General features: G+C 39.7%; 2 protein-coding genes and 1 pseudogene across 2 annotated transcripts in view; 2 read left to right on the plus strand and 1 right to left on the minus strand.

Annotated features, from left to right (window-relative positions):
* The window catches only part of Znf182 (zinc finger protein 182), a 65,530-nt gene extending 53,571 nt beyond the window's left edge, over nt 1-11,959 (minus strand). Inside the window, exons 1-2 of the mRNA XM_028776110.1 lie at nt 11,759-11,959; nt 10,755-10,809 (exon numbers count right to left, since the gene is read on the minus strand). Of these exons, the coding sequence (XP_028631943.1) occupies nt 10,755-10,769 (15 nt within the window). The 5' untranslated portion in view covers nt 10,770-10,809; nt 11,759-11,959. The remainder of the gene's footprint in view (nt 1-10,754; nt 10,810-11,758) is intronic.
* Nucleotides 6,680-7,754, plus strand: LOC114628165 (annotated as a pseudogene).
* A 5,366-nt stretch (nt 11,960-17,325) lies between the features above and the next one.
* Spaca5 (sperm acrosome associated 5) lies at nt 17,326-20,737 on the plus strand. The gene is made up of 4 exons (XM_028776109.1): nt 17,326-17,470; nt 17,876-18,034; nt 20,391-20,469; nt 20,573-20,737. The coding sequence occupies exons 1-4, from the start codon at nt 17,326-17,328 to the stop codon at nt 20,670-20,672; spliced, it is 483 nt and encodes a 160-aa protein (XP_028631942.1). The 3' UTR covers nt 20,673-20,737.
* The last annotated feature ends 452 nt before the right edge of the window (nt 20,738-21,189 follow it).

Below are 21,189 nucleotides of genomic sequence, written 5' to 3' on the forward strand. Positions count from 1 at the left end.
AGATAACATTGAAAGGTAAATACATATAATATCCGATAAAAAACCCACACAGATAAAGGATTTAAAAAAAAAGGGACTTTACTTATTTTAAATTAATTTCAAAAGTTTCTAGGAGTTGCAAATTGGCTAAGATCCTATTTTAAGCTCTCCACAAAAGAATTTAAATCTCTGTTCAATATTCTCAAGAGGGTGGTAAACCCTAACTTCCTCAACAGTTAATTGACAAAAGAGAGGTAATCTCACAAAAAGTAGAAAAAGCTATTTCTAATCGATATATCATATAGTCTGATTACCTGTCAGTGGTGCTATAAAAGTCCTTTGACAAAAGATTATTAATATAGATTTATATATCCTTAAATAAGGTCTTCATGACTCTCTGAGTGTGGAAGGAGCGACTGTTGGCGCTTCTGCCCTGATTTTACAAGAACTCTCAAAAATTGGCTTTAAAAACAAAAGAGGGGGAACGGTACCCCCTCAGAAGGAGTCCCCCTGAAATACTCTCCATCATGCCTTGTTCACTTTTCTCTCTCTAAAGCTGAAAGCTCATGGCAAATCTCTTGCTGACCATGTTGGTGACCTCGGGCACCACCAAGACCAACAAAACATTGCCACAGATATGGGGAAGGACCTTCATACCCGTAAAGGGAATGCCCCAGACCCAGTTCCCTTATGGAGCTGAGGACTGATATGCCTGTCCAATACCACAGAAGGCACAGCTAACCGGCTACCACAAATATTAATAAAAAAAATAGATACCCTCACAAAGCCAGGCCCAACCATAAATACGATGAATAACAATTTACATCCAGGGAAAAGAAATCTCCCTGAGAATCGCCTTCTTTTTTCTTTCCAGGTAAAAGTGAATCACCCGTGATGCCTGCTGTTAGAAGTTCTAATCCAGATGGGCCAGAAGCCAGGATCCTCGCCCTTACCCTCACCCCTTACCTTTTCCCACCTGCACAAGGTCCCCTGAAGCTGGGCAACCGCAAGATCCTGCTTGGCAACTGCAGATAGACTCAAAGCAGTGTACCATATCATCTGAAGAATAGCAGGGAGACCATAACTCAAGCAGTGTGCCATATCTTCTGAAGAATAGCAGGTTGCAGTCCTCTTCGCCCCCACGAATAACTAGGACCCGCCGGTCGGGTCAAGTGGCACCCAGACGTGGGGCTCGAGGCAAGGACCCCCTCCAGATGGACCCTCATTGAGAGGATGTGCGCACGACATCAAGATTGAGCGAGACAGAGATCATCGCCCGCGACCTGTCGTCCACGGAACCAGGTTGATGCTGCCATCAAGAAGACGGTTGAAGTTCATTACCATCAGCTGAAAATTGAAGAGGATCCAGAAGTGACTCTGCAGGAGACTGACACAGCTGCCAGCTCCCCTGCCTCCCCCTACGGTCGACCGCTAGACTTCCACGCCCTCCAGAAGGGTTCCTGGTATGCCTGGCTTTGCCCTCATTTCTCTCGCTAGAGAGCTTGGCCTCTTGATCACCACAACAAAAATTGGCTTTTTCCTAAACCAAGGCCGCCCTTGATATGGCCGCTAACATTGGGGAGCCTTCCTTTATGACAATATTACACCCCAAACTGACAAATGGTTGGTAACTTGAACATTTACAAGAGACTAGGATGGCTGTGAGTTAGCCCAATGACGGGATTATTGTAGGTCCACTTCCCAGGGGCCCACCCAATGCAGTCGAAAAGGAGTGCGTGGTGCTGGGAGTGGGTTCAGCCTACATGGCCTAAGACAGGGCTCTCACCCTCCTTTCACCCACCTCGGAGTCCCTTGACGTTGCCCATCGTCGACAGCCTAAAACCTTCGACCATCAATGTGACTCGTCTCACATCAGTGTTTTGGGGTTGTGAACTTGTCTAAGACCCTCCATAATTAGACATCCAAATTCAAAATTCACATAGTTGGGATTGATCATAAGATGCCTTCTCTAACTAAACAGAGAAGGGGGAGATGCCAGAAGCCAGGACCCTCGCCCTTACCCTCACCCCCTACCTTTCCCCACCTGCACAATGTCCTCTGAAGCTTGGCAACTGCAAGATCCTGCTTAGCAACTGCAGATAGACTCAAAGCAGAGTACCATGTCTTCTTAAAAATAGCAGGGAGACCATAACTCAAGCAGTGTAACATATCTTCTGAAGAACAGCAGGTAGATCATAATTCAAGGCAGTGTACCGTATAGACCATGACATGTTTCAAGGCACAGGCCAAGAAGATTTTGTACTTTTTCACCACCTGGCCCCTCTTACCCCCTCCCCTTGTAAAACATGCTATAAAAAAGCATTTCATGTTCAAAAAAAAAGATATTTTTAAAAAAAGAACAAAAAAAAATTAAAAAATAAAATTATTTTAATAAAAAAAAAATCTGGCTGTAGTCCAGAGCTTGGGCTGTGTTCTCTCTTAATTTATACCAAAAGTGTTCAATTTCCTTTTTACCATAATTGCCAATTAAAATTATCTGGAAAAAAAGAAAAAAAAAGAAAAGAAATGAATAAAAATTATTAAATAAAAATGAATAACTTTTTTGAAAAATAAATTAAGGGGCCAGAGAGATAGCCATTAAGAACACTAACTATTCTTATAGAGGATCTGAGTTCCAGTCCCAGCACCCATATGGTGGCTTATAACTGTTTTTTATTGTGGTTCCAATGGATCCAATGTCTCCTTGAGCACCAATCACACACTTACACAGTTGTGTGTGTGTGTATGGAAGCAAACACCCATGCACATAAAAATTTAAAATCATATTAGTATTTTATATACAAAATTATAAAAAATTAAATTATGTGGAATGAAATAAAATATAAATATAATACAAAGTAAAAATTTGAATCTAACAATATAATAAACAATGTAAGGATATTGAATAGAAAAAAATGGGGAAAACTAGTCTAAGTAACTTTGAAACCAAATACTTACTCAACTTATCTTCACTGCAGACAGAAGGAATGCAGACAAATCACATACTTTACTAAATAAAGTGTCTTTCTGCAGTGATACAGGTGCAGGAATTCTGACTCTAGATTTTGTATAATATTGAGCAAACAAGTCAATATATTGATACTAGGAGTCAACTCTCTCACTGCTAGAGAAGGGAACAGTGAGACACAAACATGAAATAAAGGATAACCAGAAAGATTCATGTAATACTATATGAACTTGTTCATACAATGTATAATGTGTAGTATATGTATACACACACACACACACACACACACACACACACACACATATATATATATATATATATATATATATATATATATATATATATATGAAGCCAAATTAAAATAAAAATATTACATGTTAAATAATAGTATATTTGCATTAAATATAATTTAGTCAAAATTTTTTTCAATTTATTTATTGTTATTATTATTATTAGTATACAGATGTGTGAAAACAACAAGATAGCTGATATTACCAAGCCAAGAATAGAGACCTCACTAGAAAACAATCCTGAAAGCACTTTGATTTTGGACTTTTAGTCTCTAGAATTGTGAAAAAAAAAATAAATTGCTGTTTAGACCACAGTCTACGGTGATCTGCTATTATAGCCTGAACTAATACTGGTTGAATATCCTTATAGGAAATGCTTGGGATAACAAGAGTGTTAGATTTTTAATGCTTTGGATATCTTAGAATATTTTCACATATATAATGATATCTTGAGGATGAGACCTAAGCCCAAATATAAAATTATTTTATGAAACCACAGAGAGAGAGAGAGAGAGAGAGAGAGAGAGAGAGAGAGAGAGAGAGAAGAGGGGAGAGGGCACTCAAACAATGTGTCATAAATAGCTGTCCTCAGAGCCAAGTAATTACCATCATAGGGAGTTTGGCAGGGACCCCCTTGTAAAAGATCATTCCAGCTAGGCTGGTTGATGGTTTATACCTCACAGAGGTGCACACAAGGGCATGAGAGAACCTGAATATTCAGCTGTTTCTTACTACCTGGGGGCTCTGCCCTGAGCCTGGGGAAAGGGGTAGATTATATATAGAAGAAGGGAAGACTAGAGCTGGGCATCAATCTATGCACTTAGCTTACCAGGAGGCCTTCATCCCTCTTTGAGTAAGGCTTTCCATGTGTGGCCAGTGCCCACATTTCTGTAAGTAACCCCTCCTCTATGCTCTATAAGTAAGCCAAATAAATTCTTTGGTGCACCAAGAGTGAACATGGACAGTATCTTGGTTTGCTATTGTGGTTTTGGGGAGAGGAGGAGTAGACACTGATTTATATCTTCCCCAGGAAGAGAATTTTAGCAACATACACATATCTTAATATAGCCTGAAAGTAAATTTCTGCTGTATTTTTAGCATACATGCATTTTGACTTCGAGCCATTATATCATATGAGGTCAGATATGGATTTCTCTACTTCTGTAATACTGGCACTCAAAAAATGATTTCGTAGCATTTGAAATGTCAGATTTTTATGTTATGGATGTTCAACTCGTTTGCTAGTCATATGCAGTTAAGAAGGAAAAAGTAATTCTCCAGTGTGATGTGGGAAGATGCTTTCACTCTAGTCACTCAATCAGCATATTAAGTATACTATACACCTTGAAAGTACACAAGAGGCACTCCATCAAAAATCAAAAAAAGGAAAAGTGGAAAGTAGTTAGGATGGCCGGGCGGTGGTGGTGCACACCTTTAATCCCAGCACTTGGGAGGCAGAGGCAGGCGGATTTCTGAGTTCGAGGCCAGCCTGGTCTACAGAGTGAGTTCCAGGACAGCCAGGGCTATAAAGAGAAACCCTGTCTCAAAAACAAAAAACAACAAAAAAAGGAAGGTAGTTACGATTATTAGTAGTATATTCTAGAAAGTAGTAGTATTCTAGTTAGGAATCCAAGGAATTCACAAAAGTGCCAGAGTGTAAGATGACTGCCTGTCCCCAACAACAGAAGGCACACAGGCCCAGTGTCTCTCAATCCCAACCTACTAATACATACATACATACATGCATACATACATGTCATGCCTTTCAACACACTAATAGGTGTCTCTCTAACAACATCAGACACAAAGGGAATCGCAGCAAGTGAGATCAGTGGGATGTCTGCAGCAGTGACAGTGCTTTTGTTCCCCTACTGAGTCTGCCTGTGCTGGCAAACAGGCAACATGTCATGGGAGACCCATAGAACAAGTATCCAGATGGGGAATACTTTGTTCCTGCTGGCCAAGAGACCAATCTCTTATTGTGACCAGGTCAAAAAAGAGTGATAATTCAGGCCAGTGAGATAGCTCAACAGGTAAGGGTGCTTGCTGCCAAGCCTGACAGTCTGAGTTCAATCTCTGAAACCTACATAGTGGAAGGACAGAAGTGACTTCTATAAGTTGCCTTCTGACCTCCATATGCACAAATGTGTGCACGCACAAAAACATAAGTAAATGTAAGAGATGATGACTACACTGAAAAATCTATATGTTATGGAAATTTCCTTCAGGAATAAAAGTGAAATAAAGATACAATAAAGCAAAAATATGTTGCCAACAGGCTTAATATGAAAATAATTACTAAAAGCAGTTTACAGACAGACAAATGATCACAGTAGGAAATCATCAACAATGAAGAAAGAACATCAGACATGGTCTTTTAAAAGATAAATATAATAATGTCATTTCTCTTCAATTCTCTAAAATATGAAGATGCTGAAAGCAATAACTATAACAATGTAAAGACTGATGTAGTGGCACATGGCTGTGCCACCTACTCAGGAGGCCGAGGCAGGAGGATCAAATGAACCTAGGAATTTGAGACTTGAGAACAAATATGGTGAAACTCCACATAAAAGTAACAATACCCTACACCAAACAAAGAGACAAAGACACTGTAAGAGTGTCCAATGTAATTTTCAATGCATGTAAATATATAGCAACCAAAACAGAAATGGGACCAGGTATGGAAACTTATACAAGCTCATACATGTAGCTAAAGAGGTAAAAATATTAACATTAGTTATTAACATTAGTAGTATTTTATAAAGTTAAGTACACATGATAATCTCTAGAGTAAACACAAAAGAAACTCTGTAAATAGATACAGTCTAATATATAACCAAGGACAAAGCATGGTGGTACTTTTACCTGCAACTTCAATGTTTAGGAAGCAGATGAGCCAGGAGGATCATAAGTTTGAGGCCAGCCTGGGCTGTATATCAAGTTCCAAAACAGCCTGAAATTGAAAGAACCAGTAGATAGAAAATCAATATAGGACTTTAATCCCAGCAGTCAGGAAGCAAAGCAGGCATAACTCTGTGAGTTCAAGGCCATTCAAGAGCTACATGATTGAACTGTCTCAAAACCAATATAAGCCAACCAAACAAACGAAATAACACCACCAACTAACTGTTTGCTGACATATATGGAATACCCGACTAAAAAGCACAACATACATTTTTTTCAAGTATGAATGAGTTGGGAAACAAGCTTTGACAAAATTAATACAATTGGAACCACTAGGCTACATAGTAAGAAAAGATAAACACAAGATACTCAGTGGTAGAGTATGTTTATCATATCAGGGTTCTGGGTTCAATTCTCACCACATACAGAGAGATAAGTAAGTATGTAATATAAAACACAAGACAAGCCTGGTTTGCATTAAGTTCTTGTGCGAGTTGTACTTCCCACACTTTGGGCTCTCCGATCGATCGGCACCATGGTGGTCGGCAAGAACAAGCGCCTGACGAAAGGTGGCAAGTAGGGAGCTAAGAAGAAAGTGGTTGATCCATTTTCTAAGAAGGACTGGTATGATGTGAAAGCTACAGCAATGTTCAATATTAGAAACATCAGAAAAACACTAGTCACAAGGACTCAAGGGACCAAAATTGCATCTGATGGCCTCAAGGGTCATGTGTTTGAAGTGAGCCTTGCTCATCTACAGAATGATGAAGTTGCATTTAGAAAATTCAAGCTAATTACCAAGGATGTTCAGGGCAAAAACTGTCTGACTAACTTCCATGGCATGGATCTTACCCGGGACAAAATGTGCTCCATGGTCAAAAAGTGGCAGACCATGATTGAAGCTCATGTTGATGTCAAGATGACCCACGGGTATTTGCTCTGACTTTTCTGTGTTGGCTTCACTAAAAAACGCAACAACCGGGGATCCAGGGCTTCAACTGAATATGTAAGAGTGGAGGGCCCTGCTGGGCATAGGTGGAAGAAGAGAACCTTGACCTCATGAAGGCTGGATGCCCCAGGGGGTGGGAATTTTGAGGGTGGGGAGGTGGGAGTGGGGGGACTAGATAGAGGTTACATCCACAGAGAAGAAGGAGGAGGGGTGAGGGGATTGGGGGTTCCTGGGTGGGTGGGGGATGGGGTAAGGGGACAACATATGAAATGTAAATAAAACATCCAATAAAAAAAAAAAACGCAACAACCAGATAAGAAAAACATCCTATGCGCAGCACCAGCAAGTCCGTCAGATCCGCAAGATGATGATGGAGATCATGACCCAAGAAGTGCAGACTAATGACTTGAAGGAAGTCGTTAATAAACTGATTCCAGACAGCATTGGGAAAGACATAGAAAAGGCTGGCCAGTCCATTTATCCTCTTCATGATGTCTTTGTTAGAAAAGTAAAAATGTTGAAGAAACCCAAGTTTGAATTGGGAAAGCTCATGGAGTCCCATGGTGAAGGTGGTAGTTCTGGCAAAACAACTGGAGATGAAATAGGTGCTAAGGTTGAATGAACTGATGAATATGAACCACAAGTCCAAGAGTCTGTTTAAAATCCAGATTTTTAATAGTGACAAATAAAAACTTCTATTTGTGATAAAACAACAACAACAACAACAAACCCAAAGCAAATCAAATGTTTAGTTTTTTTAAAGGCAGCAAGAGTAACCACCACCAAATAAAATGGGAAAAAGAGCAGTGAATGAACAATAAAATGGGATGCCTACATCCAACGGTATCAATAATTTCATTTAAAGTGAAAAGACTAAAATGCACCAATTAAATGCAAATTTCTAAATGGATTACAACTATTTCCAAATGGATTACAACATATAATATGTGCTAATAAATCTATTAAAAGATACATCAGTATGGACTGAAACTGTGTCCTTCAAAACATACATTTAAATCTTAATCCCCAATGTGGTTTGATTTGGGGGTGCAGATTAGGGTGATAGTAAGGTTAAATGAGGTCAGAAGGGCCATCACCTGATAGGAGTCCATAAGAGGAAGGACAGAAAATCAAGTTCTCTGCCCTCCTCTTCCCATATGATGTACACATAGGAAAGGTCATATAAGAGCACATAAAAAGGCAGCCACCAACAAGTCAAGAAGCCACTGGATCAGAAACTAATCCTCCTGGCACCTGACCTTATACTTACAGTCTCCAGAGCTAAAAGAAAATGTAGTTTAAGTCACCCAAAACAGGCTTGATTTTCTTTTTCTATCATTTTTTATAGTATTGATCTCTTAACTATTCCTTTATCAACTGTGACATCTTCTCATGGTAACCTAAGCAGAACAAAATACATGCATAGGATCTGTATGCTGAAAACAATATAACATCAATGAGATGATCAAAGATTTAAATAAATGGAGAGGTATACTGTATTCAATGCTATTTCAATGCTACATAACAAGTTCATCACTAGCCTGGGACACCATCTCACTTACATGTAGAATCTAAAACAGTCAAACTCAATAGTAGCAGAGAGCATAATGGTAGATAACACACAAAGTATAGAATATTTCAGTTAGATAGGTTAAGTGATAAGTATTTGCGGTGACAGATGTGCTGGGTGTGATCTAAGCATTTTTCAATATATAAAATAGCATCATTTTGTGTGGCTTTCTATCACCTTGCTTTCTTATATAACCCAGGACCATCTGCCTAAGAGTGGCACCATTCATGGGGGGCTGGGATTTCTCACATCAATCATTAATTAAGAAAATGACCCATAAGGCCAATCAGCCAGATGCATTTCCTCAATTGAGCCGCCTTCTTCCCAGGTGACTCTAGTTAACAAAACACTAGTCCCCACAATATACAGTAAATATATACAACTATGCTGAATATTCTTTTTTCTAAATCAGAACAGAGATAGATACCACCAATAATTTTTTAATATTGGCAATTGAGCCCAGGGTCTTGCCCATGCTAGGTAGATGTTCTACCACTGGGCTACACCTTCAGCATTTGTATTTTAGGGACAGGATCCTGCTATGTAGCTCAGAGTAGCCCAGAACTCATGGTTCTTTTGTCTCGGCTGAGATTACAGCTATATGCCATCCTGCCCAGAAGATAACTGATGTGAAGTGAGAGGGCAGGCAAGGTTTTGTGTAGCTTGAGTATCTGTTACTTAGATGATTTCATTTATATCCTATGAAATAACCAAACTCTTGAAATAAGAGAACAGATAGGTGTTTCCAGCAGTCTAGGTCTGGGGTGGGGGTAAGGGGTCAGGGAGCAGTGAATGTAGCCTTGAGGAAGCCTTAAAGTGATGCAATATTTTGATCATGTTAATGTCAATACTCTGTCTGTGATATTGTACTATAGTTCTGAAAGATATAATGGGTATACAGGCCTTTTTGTATTATTCTTTGAAGTATATGTACATATTCTTCAAACAGTATGTAAATCAATAATCTTGAAAGAAAATATGTAATTTCAAACTAAGGTTATAAATATGTGACCCCATTTTATATGACACACTTGAGAAATCAAAACTGTAATGACACAGAATAGATCTATAGTTGCCTGAATTTACAGGATGAGATACTATAAGAGAACGGCATAAAACAGCTTTTGGGGAAGATGAAACTATTCCCCATCTCCCTGGTCAGTTAGCTATATCAATCTACTTGTGTTAACATTTATCAACTTGTACAACAGCAAGATTTCACTGTAATTAAAAAAAACTGAACACTGAACAAAAAAGATAGTAAGTTGTACATATCTCAGGGAATTTGTCTTTTGGATGCAAGAGAACTGAAAATCCAACTGAGGAAATGATTACAGGAAAATCATTTGAAAGAGAAGAGATTTCATTCCCAAAGTTTCCATTCTCTCTATGGAATTTTGTGAGAAATAACTACAGGAAAGCAGGGAAACATTTTATCAGCCTATTGCTGATGACAATTCTACATGAAGACACAGCAAAACAAAAAAAGCCCCAAAATACAATTCCAGAAAAATCTTGGATTTCCCTGAAGCCTTGGTATGCTCTATCCTAATGAAATAAGGCAAACCAAAGTACTGGTCACACTACCATATAGCTGCCAAACAGTTCAAAAACAAACTGGAAATTCACAGATAATCTTAACTGAAGAATTAACATTTTTTTAACTTTACAATGGTGCAAAAATAATGTGAACTGAATAGAAAGTATACTTCAAATTTTGATTTTTCCTGGGATAAACACAAGCGATACTCTATTCTTTCATGATATAAGGCAGCAGCAGTGAGCAACAATTCCCAGTAAGCAATGTCATTATGGCCTATACATACTACAATATACCATGCTGCCATGATGTTTAGTGGGATAAGGGTATTAAATGAAATTTCAACTACGAATTGGCATAACATCATAATAAGTTAAGAAACATGTTACCTTTATTTACTCAAGGCATCAACGATCTAACTTGACCTTAATTGGCTATTTTTCATTTTCTCTGATCCCAGTAATTGATAGTTTCCTATTTTGCAGTGCTGATGCCTATATATCTCATCATATCTAAGATAAAATAGAGAAACAGATAGACCACATACTTACCTGGGGTTTGGTCATTTCCTGCTTTTCTTGAGAAAACAGATGTATGAAAGCTGAGCTGGAATGAGTACAGTAAAAGAAATCATTAGATTTGCAGTGCTCAGAATCATCTGCCCAGAAATCCCCTCACGCGAAAGGCGACTCTCTGGAAGAGTATGGGCAACTATAAGTTTTTGTTTTGTTTTTGAGACAGATCTCTCTATGTATCCCTGGGTGGCCTTGAACTCACTGAGATCTTCCTGTCTCTGCATCCCAAGTCCTAGAATTAAAGGGGTGTGCCACTACATCAGCAGCAACATATCTTATAGTACTGATAGAACCTATTCCTAGGGCTTTGTGCATGCTAAGCCAGTACTAGACCAGTGAGATACATAGACCAGATTTTAATAACGCCAAACTAAAGCAATCATAGAAAATGTGTAATATGATAATAAGTAGAAATTCAGGATGAAAGGCTATATAGTTGTCAAAATAATGTACAGAACTGTACACTTATTATCTACATGTTTTGTAGCTCAAAGTTTAGAAAATGTTACAGAGAAATATCTGAGGCCAAATGAAATTTCTAAATAAAAAAGATATATAAAACGACAGGCATACATTTTTTTTCTTGGTTCCACGAGGGGAGCTTTATTAAGAGAGTAGTGGGGGGAGAGAGAGAAGAGTAGAGAGGATAGAGGCCGGCCATTACCACGTGGAGAGAGGGGGAAGGGAAGGGGGGAGGGGAGACAGGTATACATTTTAAATAATATAAATTAAATGTTAACAATTAAGTGATATATATATAGCTCTTGAATGTCTAAGAATGGACATTTAAATAAGGGGTAAAATTAGTTCCTATTTTCTTCCCCTCTATTTTCAAATTAATCATAACTCAAATATTATTTATTACACTCTAAAAAAATAAGCCTCTACCTATTATTCAAATGGTGCCTGTCTATCCCTCCTCAGACCCGAATGTCCAAAGGCCGCTAAGGCTCTACAGATTTTTTTCCCTTTTCTCTCACCTCAATGGGGCCGTCTGGCTCAGGTGCTGCGAAGAAGTCTTTAAATGCTGATTCAATCCAGTACTCTTCTTCGCGACTCCCGCGAGTTGTACACTGGAAGACTGAGACAAGGGGGCGCATCTAAAGAGGGGTGATCACTGTGCTAAAAAATGTGTAAAAGCCAAAGTTTAGTAAGACTCAATCCTAACTAGCCTCATAACTTTGTCCCCTATTAAGTCTGCAGACCCGAGGTCTCTGCTCTCTCAAGCCCCCATCATCCCATCTCCCAGTCTCTCGCATCAATGACATACACGAACCTCCCTTCACTCATCCCCCCCCAACTCCCCACCATTCAGCTCGCGACCCCAGATGTTAGACCCTCAACCTTACTCAGTTTTTTTTTTTCTTTTTTTTTTTATTTTTTTTTTTTTTTTTGCGGGCTGTTGAGTAGACCTTTCCGTGAACGGTTCAGGAAAGGACTTCCGCATCAGATCTACTAGCTGTCTCTGCCGCCTAAACTGGGACCGCGGCTTGTGCTACGCATGCTCAAGTTTGCCTTTGAGACAGCATCCGCCAATAGTCAAGATGGCACGCAAAGGCGACCACGCTCAACGCAGGCGCAGAGGGTAGCGGGCCGCGTCGGTGATGTCACTGATCAGAAAATAAATTCTGCAGCCACTGTGGTTTTTTTTTTTTTTAAACTTCTGAGTGGCTTGGCAAAGTTGGTGTTTATTTAGCAGAGATTAGCATTTCTAAGGACATCAGGCGCCTTTTTTTTTTTGGAATGGAAAAAGGGAGTGTCCAATTAAGAAAATTATTCCAACAAGAACGAATTTCCCCGTGGTGAATTCAGAGAGCAGCCACAGGGTTACAAATGCAATTAACAAGACAATGCAGGCCCTGGAAGGCTTTAGGTGATTTCAATTTCTGTTTAGGGAAAAGTCCTTGGCTCTATCCTTTCATCTAGAACCGGGAGTTTGCAATTCTAGCTTCTAAAGTGCCACAGGACTCTTCAAACAACAAGCTGAAGAATTAACTGCCACAGGGGGGCACACAGAGAAAAGTACAGTAGTGTATTAAGTGGTGGCTGACAATGCCTTTGCCTTTCCAGAGAAAGCAGTCATTGTGCTGAGAATGAGAAAGTGTGGGTATTGACTACATGGTATAGGACTTTCTGAACCAGGGACAGGGCTTCATATTTTACCTATTAAAACAGACGAAGCAACCTAACATTGTATACTGAGCTTAAAATTACATCTAAAGCTACAAGCAGTTAGTTACTGCTCACTTCACTGTTCCCTTGCAGTGTACTCAATAATAAACTACTCTTTTTAAATAGTGCAGGATAGCCCAAATAAAACCTCTTCCTGTTACCCAACAGCTGGCTGAGGGCCTTTTCCCAGACAGGATTAGTGGGCATGCTAAAAGATTTTCAGTCACTGGTCTTTGGCAGGTTTTTTTTCCCCTGTTTAGTAGCAGCACAATCTCAAATGGCTTAGTAGGGAGTTTGTACCACAACTTTTGCTACAACAAAACTTGAAGAACTCAAAAACACCTACAACTTGAAGAGGAACTTTACCCTCCAGCTGGCTTAACCGCGAGACTGCTGTGACTGGTCCTAAAGAGCCAAGATTTTTCAAACGGGAGGCTCAAAAGCTATGATTGGTGCTAAAAGGCAAGTCTAGGGTTGTCTAAAGCATACGGCTGTGGTTACTGCTGATGCCTGGAGAGCTGAGGCTCCGAATACTAGAAGCCTACACAAAGACTATGCCACTTAAGGGACCACTTGCTGTTGCTGCCACCTGCTTATTCCTGCCAAACACTGAGGTAAACAACACCTTCTAAAGAACAATGCTTGAAGAGTTTTTCCTCACCTGATTTCCCTCTCTGATTTTTTTGGTATGTTATTGGCTTTCATTTTTATTAGTAGGCCTAAGTATAGCAGTACACTATGAGCTACTATACAATAGTTCTAATAAATGTGTTTTCATTGCACTCACATGCATATAGTATTCTATATGCATATAAATGTCCTCAGGTACTCTTCCAGGACGACATTCACTTCACTCTGTGACCAACCTGACATAGCTTCTTTCACTAACATTGTTTGAATTAGCACTGGTTCTGGTGGTCTTTTAACCTTACTCAAGATTTTGATCTGGGTAGTCAGACAAGCAGGTGGGAAGGGAGGCTTTAGATAAAGGATAGGAAGCCCAAAACGTTGAGGGTGGGGGGAATCCCAAAGTGTTAAGGAAAGCATGCTTAGAGACGTAGTAGAAGGAAAAAAAGGGAAAAATTGCAGTTTTCTGAATAATTCAGAAAAGTGAGTGGATTTATAATCCCTGTATGACTATGGCCTGTGAACTTCTATATAACTTTGTAATAAAGAGGAAAACTTACAATTAAGAAATAAATTGCAGGCTAGTTTGGTGAAGAACCTATTTTAAAAGAAAAAGAAGGCAAGCATAGAGGTTCTGGCAACAAGCACAGGAAATGAAATAAGTTGTGTCCTGTGTGCCATACACTTTGTGAAGTACATATTGAACTACCTCAAATAGTCACTACAACAGTCCCATCGCTCCCATCTGTTAGATAAGGGAACTGTTCCAGAGATCAGTACTTCCCCAAGGTCACAAGTTCTTAAAGTTGGATCCATAACTTCCACTCAATAATAGCCTTTATTTCTTTATTATTCTAGAGAGTTTCTGGAAGGTATCTGATTATATAAGCGTTTCACCTTAGAGAAATTGAATGGGGGCAAAGAGGACACCTGGGACTGGCAAAAGTGTTGAAGAATAGTGATTACAGGACAAATGTGGAATGAAGGAGCACAGAGAAAAACAAAAAGTGATAGAATGAAGATGAGTGAGCAGCAGAGTGAAGGGAATGAAGGAGGATATGTGACAGAGGAAAGGAATGACTAGTTTAGATTTTTAAAGGCCCCACAAAGCTTGTTGAAAAGCTTGGTCTTAAATGTAGCAGTGTTCAAAGGTGTGCCTTTGAGAGTGGGCTGGTTTTTGAGGACTCTGACATCATGAAGTAATTAATGTTCAAATTTCTTTCCCTGCACCTTTCTCACATATGCATAAACAAACAAACAAACAAACAAACAAACAAATGTTTTAAAAAATCCATGTGCCAGAAACTTAATCCTCAGTGTCTTGGATGATGGGCCATTTGGACAGGTATTTAGGTGACAAGAGCTCCACTTTCATGATAAATTAATATGATTAGTGTGTTGGAGAGTTTTATGTCAACTTGACACAAGCCAAAGTCATCTGAGAGAAGGAAATCTCAATGAAGAAGATAGTCCCATAAGATTAGGCTGCACACAAGCCTGTAGGGAATTTTCTTAACTAGTGATTGACAAGGGAGGAACCAGCCCATTGTGGGTGGTACCATCCCTGAGCTGGGGTCCTGGATGCTGTAATAAAGCAGGCCGAGCAAGTCATGAGGAGCAACCCAGTAAGTAGCACCCATCCATGCCCTCTCCATAAGCTCCTGCCTCCTGTTTCCTGCCCTGTATGAGTTCCTGCTCTCACTTCTTTTGATGAACTGTTAAATGGAACTGTGAACAACAACAACAAAAAAAACCCCTTTTCTCCCTAAGTTGTTTTAGTCATGATATTTCATCACAGCAATTGTATCCCTAAAACTGTAAAGTTCTGATAATCACTGAAGGAAGACCTCAGACTCAGATAGTATGCAAAGACAAAGAGCATTTATTCTGAAGAAACATCCAGCGTGTGTGTGTGTGTGTGTGTATATGTGTGTGTGTGAGGTGTCAACCATTCTTCAAAATGGCGACTCCATACAAAGGTGCACTGGCCTTCTTATAGGGAACCAGGAGAACTCTCTAGAAGAATTAGGTAATCTCTAATGTGATTGGCAGGGACCAAAGCAGTGATATCACTATAATTTTGGCTACTATGTTAGTTCTTCTATATATAGTCGGTTAGGTAATCTAAAATTTCATTGGTTGATGCTGTGGAGGTGCAGGGATCAGCTTCTGATTGGCTTGTGCCAGGCAGTCAGTGGTCTGTATTTCTATGTCATAAACTACAAGATGAGATCAGATTGATCAGCACAGATGACCCATCCTGGGAGAAGATAGTTTCCTGTTCTTGTGGTTATCTCCAGGTTGTTTTTTGGGAGGGGTTTTATGATCTTGTTCTAGATTTTATGATCTGTTCCTGGAGCTGGTGTCTTTATGGTCTGTTCTTGGAGCTGGTGCCTATGGCCTTCTTTTCAGAATCAGGCCTGGTCCTTAAATGGAGACAAATGGGGTTTATGTTGTCCTTTCAAAACAACTACCAAAAGAACTTGCAGAAATTAGTTCACTCTTGTCCCTCTGCCTTCCACCATGTGAGAATAAGAAAGCCCTCATCAGATGCCATAATTGTAATCTTGGACTTATTGGCCTCCAAAACTATAAGGAAATATATTTCTGTTCTTAATGAATTACACAGTTTCAGGTATTCTGCTATAGCAGTACAAACAGATGAAGACCATGAGTAAATAAAGGTAATGATGAAGAGTTAATAGAAATTTTACTTCTAGCAGACTAACAGTAAAAAGAGCCAGGAGAACAGGTCAGCTAGTTCTAGGGCTTTGTGCTACAAGAACAAGAACTTGGCTAACCACAAAGTAGATGATGTAAATGATATTGTTGAATAAGATTGAGCCTTGAGAAAAAAAGACCTACACTTTCCCCATGATTGTTCCTTGAACCCTGTCATATGCTAAGTAATGGGCTGGCAGTTTCCCCATGATTGTTTCCTGAACCCTGGCACTTTCCACAGTTACCCCTCCCTTCTCCCCCTTGGTTGTGGTTTTTTCCTTTAAATACCCTATTCTCCCAGAGCTGGGGGTCGAGCTCCTCTGCCCCTGTGTGGGTTATAGGGTCTCGGCCTCAGCGTGCTGATTGAAATATATCTCTTGCTGTTGCATCGAGATCGGTGTCTCTGAGTCTTTTCAGTAGTCATGAGTTTTCGTGGCTTGAGTGGGGGTCTCCCCTCCCTGGGGGCCTTTCAATGAGGGGTAGCAAGAAGACATGATGGCCATATTCTGAATAGTGTAAGGAATTAGAGGTGACAGTAAACACAGTGTAGAAGACAGAACTGACCACTCAGCAGAGTGGGTAATAGAGACAGCAAGCATCAGCGTGAGTAGAAAAGGAGGTAGCTAAGTGGCAAAGAATGATTAGCAAGGATAGAACAAGGTAGGACAATTTTAAAGAATGTAGAGGAATGTGGGTCTACTGTAAGGATAAGTATTCAAGTTCCATACATCTTTTGTGTATATCCAATCTTTCTCCCTGCATCTTTCTCATATTTCTGAGTTTCTCCCTGTATTTATCTCCCTTCGTTATGTGTGTATACGTTAGTGTTTCTATTTCTCTGTTTCTTCTGATCTCTAACAGAGTTGGCATTAAGGAAAGTGGTACAGTCCCTAGGCATGTAGCCCGTGTGTTCCAGAATCTATAGTTCAGACTGGTACTCATAAAGCCTAGTATTCTAGAATGTCCCCTATTTCTGATCATCACTGAATCTGAGTCAAGGAACCATATAGAAGGGCTTTTGGCTGTCATGCAGGTCTGCAGCACTGCATTAGTGATCTTGGCCACACTGTTGATTGCCACAGTGGATGCCAAGATTTATGAACGCTGTGAACTGGCAAGGAAGCTGGAGAAGGCTGGCCTCAATGGCTTCAAAGGCTACACTGTTGGAGACTGTAAGATTCCTATTGCCCCAAGTCTTATCTACCCCAATTTATCCACTTCACTCAGACTCAGTCAACTTTTATATTTTTCATCTTTTTGGGGGCCAGGACACAATCTTTTTAGTCACCATCTGATTATGATGACTAGTTTAATTCAACCATAAAGTCATGGTCAACGCTGTCTTCACAGTTGTTAGCTCTATCATTAACACCACCATTACCATCAATGTTATCATGTTTACCACCATTCACCAACAGCATCAGCAATAGGTCACCAGAATCAACACCTGACAGCCAATCCAAGATCACCATGTTCACAATTAAGATGAGCTTCATACCCATCATCCCCCCTCTTCTCCTAGCCTTCCTTATTCCTATGCTTATGCCCACTTTCTAACTACCCTCTCACTGTCCTAGGGCTGTGTGTGGCACACTATGAGAGTGGCTTTGACACCTCTTTTGTGGACCACAATCCAGATGGCAGCAGTGAATATGGCATTTTCCAGCTGAACTCTGCCTGGTGGTGTAACAATGGCATCACACCCACTCAGAACCTCTGCAACTTGGATTGTAATGGTAAGGCATCCCTGGGGACATACAGGACTGTCTGCCACCTGCCTCCCATGTCATACACAGAAAGCAATGTCTTTTGTTGTTGTTATTTTGAGGTAGGCTGGCCTTAAACTCAAGAGATCCTCCTGCCTCTTCCTCCTGACTGTTAGGATTAAAGGCATGTACTACCACACCTTGCAGCAATGCCTTTTAAATCTTAATCTCATGCTGAAGTAGAAAAATTATGAGAAAGGAAAAAACTCTCTGAGTTGATAGAGAAAGCATCCTGAATCTTTAATAAGTCTAGACCAGAGGTTATTTAGGTCAGAAATAGTTCAAATGCCCATCACCACCCCAACCCCTTTTAAAATGCAAGCTGCAGTTTTATTAAAAATTTGAAAACAGGAAACTTTGCTTCATATGAAATAGAGAATAATGAGCTATTTAGGCCCTGAGGAAAGAGGCTAAGTACAGAAGTAAGAACAAAACCAAACTACCTCAGGGATAAAATAAGAGAACTTTCCAGGCAAAAAAATGTGGTACTGTTGAGGGGAAAACACACACACACACACACACACACACACACACACACACACACGTGTGCGACAATTGAAACTTAAGGTTAGCCACAATGATGGCTAAGGTTATCTCCAACAGGCCAAAATGGAGACTACAGTTATCTGAAGCCAGGCAGAGTGGAGGTAGAGGTCATGTAAGTCTTGAGAACATGGCAGAAGAGGTCATCTAAAATTGGCAAGACTGAAGGTTGAGGTTGTCTTGAACCTCAGATGAACTTAGACAGGGCAAATGAATAATGAGTTTTTACATGAGTAGGTAAATTAAGATTAAAGTTGTTCAGTTTGAGGTAATATGACCAGTAAGATCATTTAGATTTGAATGATCTGTTTGACTTTGACTGTCATGCTGGATGGTTATGAATAACTCCAACCAAGGTCCTGGACATCCTCCAACTCCACATTGGCCAACTCTGGATGACATCAACTATCATCATGTGTAGGGTTGAATGATGTCAACTATAAGGTTGACTGATCTGGCTTTATCTCAACTACCATGTGGCTAATTGGGAACTTACTTTATTTCCATATTGGTCAGTTCTGATGAATTCAATCCCTATGTGGTTAGATTCTTGATAAATTCAGCTTCTATCTGAGTGTTATGAATGAACTCAATCAAGAGTTCAAATCAAAATGAAGGACAAATTACAACTAGTCATATTTGTGGTTAAGACTATCTAGAGAGCTGGGGAGATAGCTCAATGGTTGAGCGTTTACTGTTCTTCCAGGGAACCCAAGTTCAGTTCCCAGCACTTATGTTAGATGACTTATAAGCCCCTATAAATCCACTCCACGGTATCTGATACCTTCTTCTAACCTTTGTGGGCACACCTACACTTGTGATATATACCCACACATATGTATAAATAACAAAAATAGGGCTTTTCAGGACTGGTCAGCATGGTGATTGAGAACATTAATAATTAGTTAAGTGGTAAATAAATGCTATCCTGGCCTACCCAACATGGCAGTTCAGATCATATAGAACTATGCAGTTTGATGGGTGAAACTGAATGCAGCTGGCAGGTATAAAGATTATGGTAATTTATTTTTTATTTAAAAAGATGTATTGATTTACATTTTATGTATATGAATATTTTATGGGCATGCTTATATGTATATTCTGTCTATGCCTCATGCCTGTAGATGGAGCAGAAAAAGTGTCAGATTTCTTGGAAATGGAGTTATAGGAAATGGAGTTCCCTGGAAATGGAGCTACCATGTGGGTTCTAGGAACTGAACCTGGATCTTCTTCAAGAGAAGCAAGTTGTAACTCATAACTGCTTAGTTCTCTCTTCATTCCGGATTGAATAACACTCAGATAGAAGCTGAATTTATCAAGAATCTAACCACATAGGGATTGAATTCATCAGAACTGACCAATACAGAAATAAAGTAGGTTCCCAATTAGCCACATGGTAGTTGAGGTAAAGCCAGATCAACCAACATTATAGTTGACATCATTCAACCCTACACATGATGATAGTTGATGTCATCCAGAGTTGGCCAATGTGGAGTTGGAGGATGTCCAGGTTGGAGATTGTGGTGGTTGGAGTTATTCATAACCAGCCAGCATGACAGTCAAACATATCATCCGACATGAGTTAAGATTGTACAGCATCAGTCAACAGGGCAATGGAAAGAGTTCATGACTATCTAGCAAAGAATGAAAGTCATTTACAATTTTCCAACATCATAGCTAAGATTATTTAGGCTGTAAGGAATCCAGAAACTTTAGGCCCTTCAAATACTTGACTATGTCACTAGTGTATCACGTCACCCCATCCTTCTTTTCCCATCCTCAGACCTGCTCAACTGCCATATTCTGGATGATATCATGTGTGCCAAGAGGGTTGTATCTTCACATAAGAGCATGAAGGCCTGGTAAGTTTGTGGGCATGGTCTGGACCTTTAACAGCACAAATAGTGATGCTACCATTCCATTAACTTGTCCACTTCATTTTCCTTTCCTCTTTTCATTTCCCAGGGATTCCTGGACTCGGCACTGTGCTGGTCATGATTTATCTGAATGGTTAAAGGGGTGTGATGTGCATCTGAAAATTGACTCAAACTATGATAACTGGTGACTCAAATTTTATAAAGATAAGAGATTCCATTTTTGTGGGTTTAATAAAAGATGGTATCTATAAATAATGCAAGATCTATTACCTGTCAGATGCTTTGATTTTCTTCATGTTTCCCAGTACCTGAAAGTACTCCCAGTCAATCCTTTCCTCCACAGATTCATAGATCTAATCTGGAGATACAAATCACTTGGGAGTTGGGAGGATGATATAGAAATCAAGAGCACAGATTCCCTTTGATTTATATATGCTATCTATCACCTACTGGCTGTGCTTCCTTTAAATAGCCACTGATTTTTTCTCCATTTCCAAATCTGAAAAACAAGGAAGATAATGAGAGCAATAACTCATGGTGGTTATTTGGAGGACTTAATGAACTGATATTTGGAAAACACATGCAGTGCTTGGCATAAAATTCTCTTAAAAATAAGCATGTGGTGATACATGCTTGTCATACACACTCAGGTGGCAAAGGCAGATCACAAACATAAGGCCAGCCTGGTCTACATACTAAGACCCT

This window comes from Grammomys surdaster, unplaced genomic scaffold (assembly GCF_004785775.1).
Source record: "Grammomys surdaster isolate TR1022 unplaced genomic scaffold, NIH_TR_1.0 265, whole genome shotgun sequence".
NCBI lineage: Eukaryota > Metazoa > Chordata > Mammalia > Rodentia > Muridae > Grammomys > Grammomys surdaster.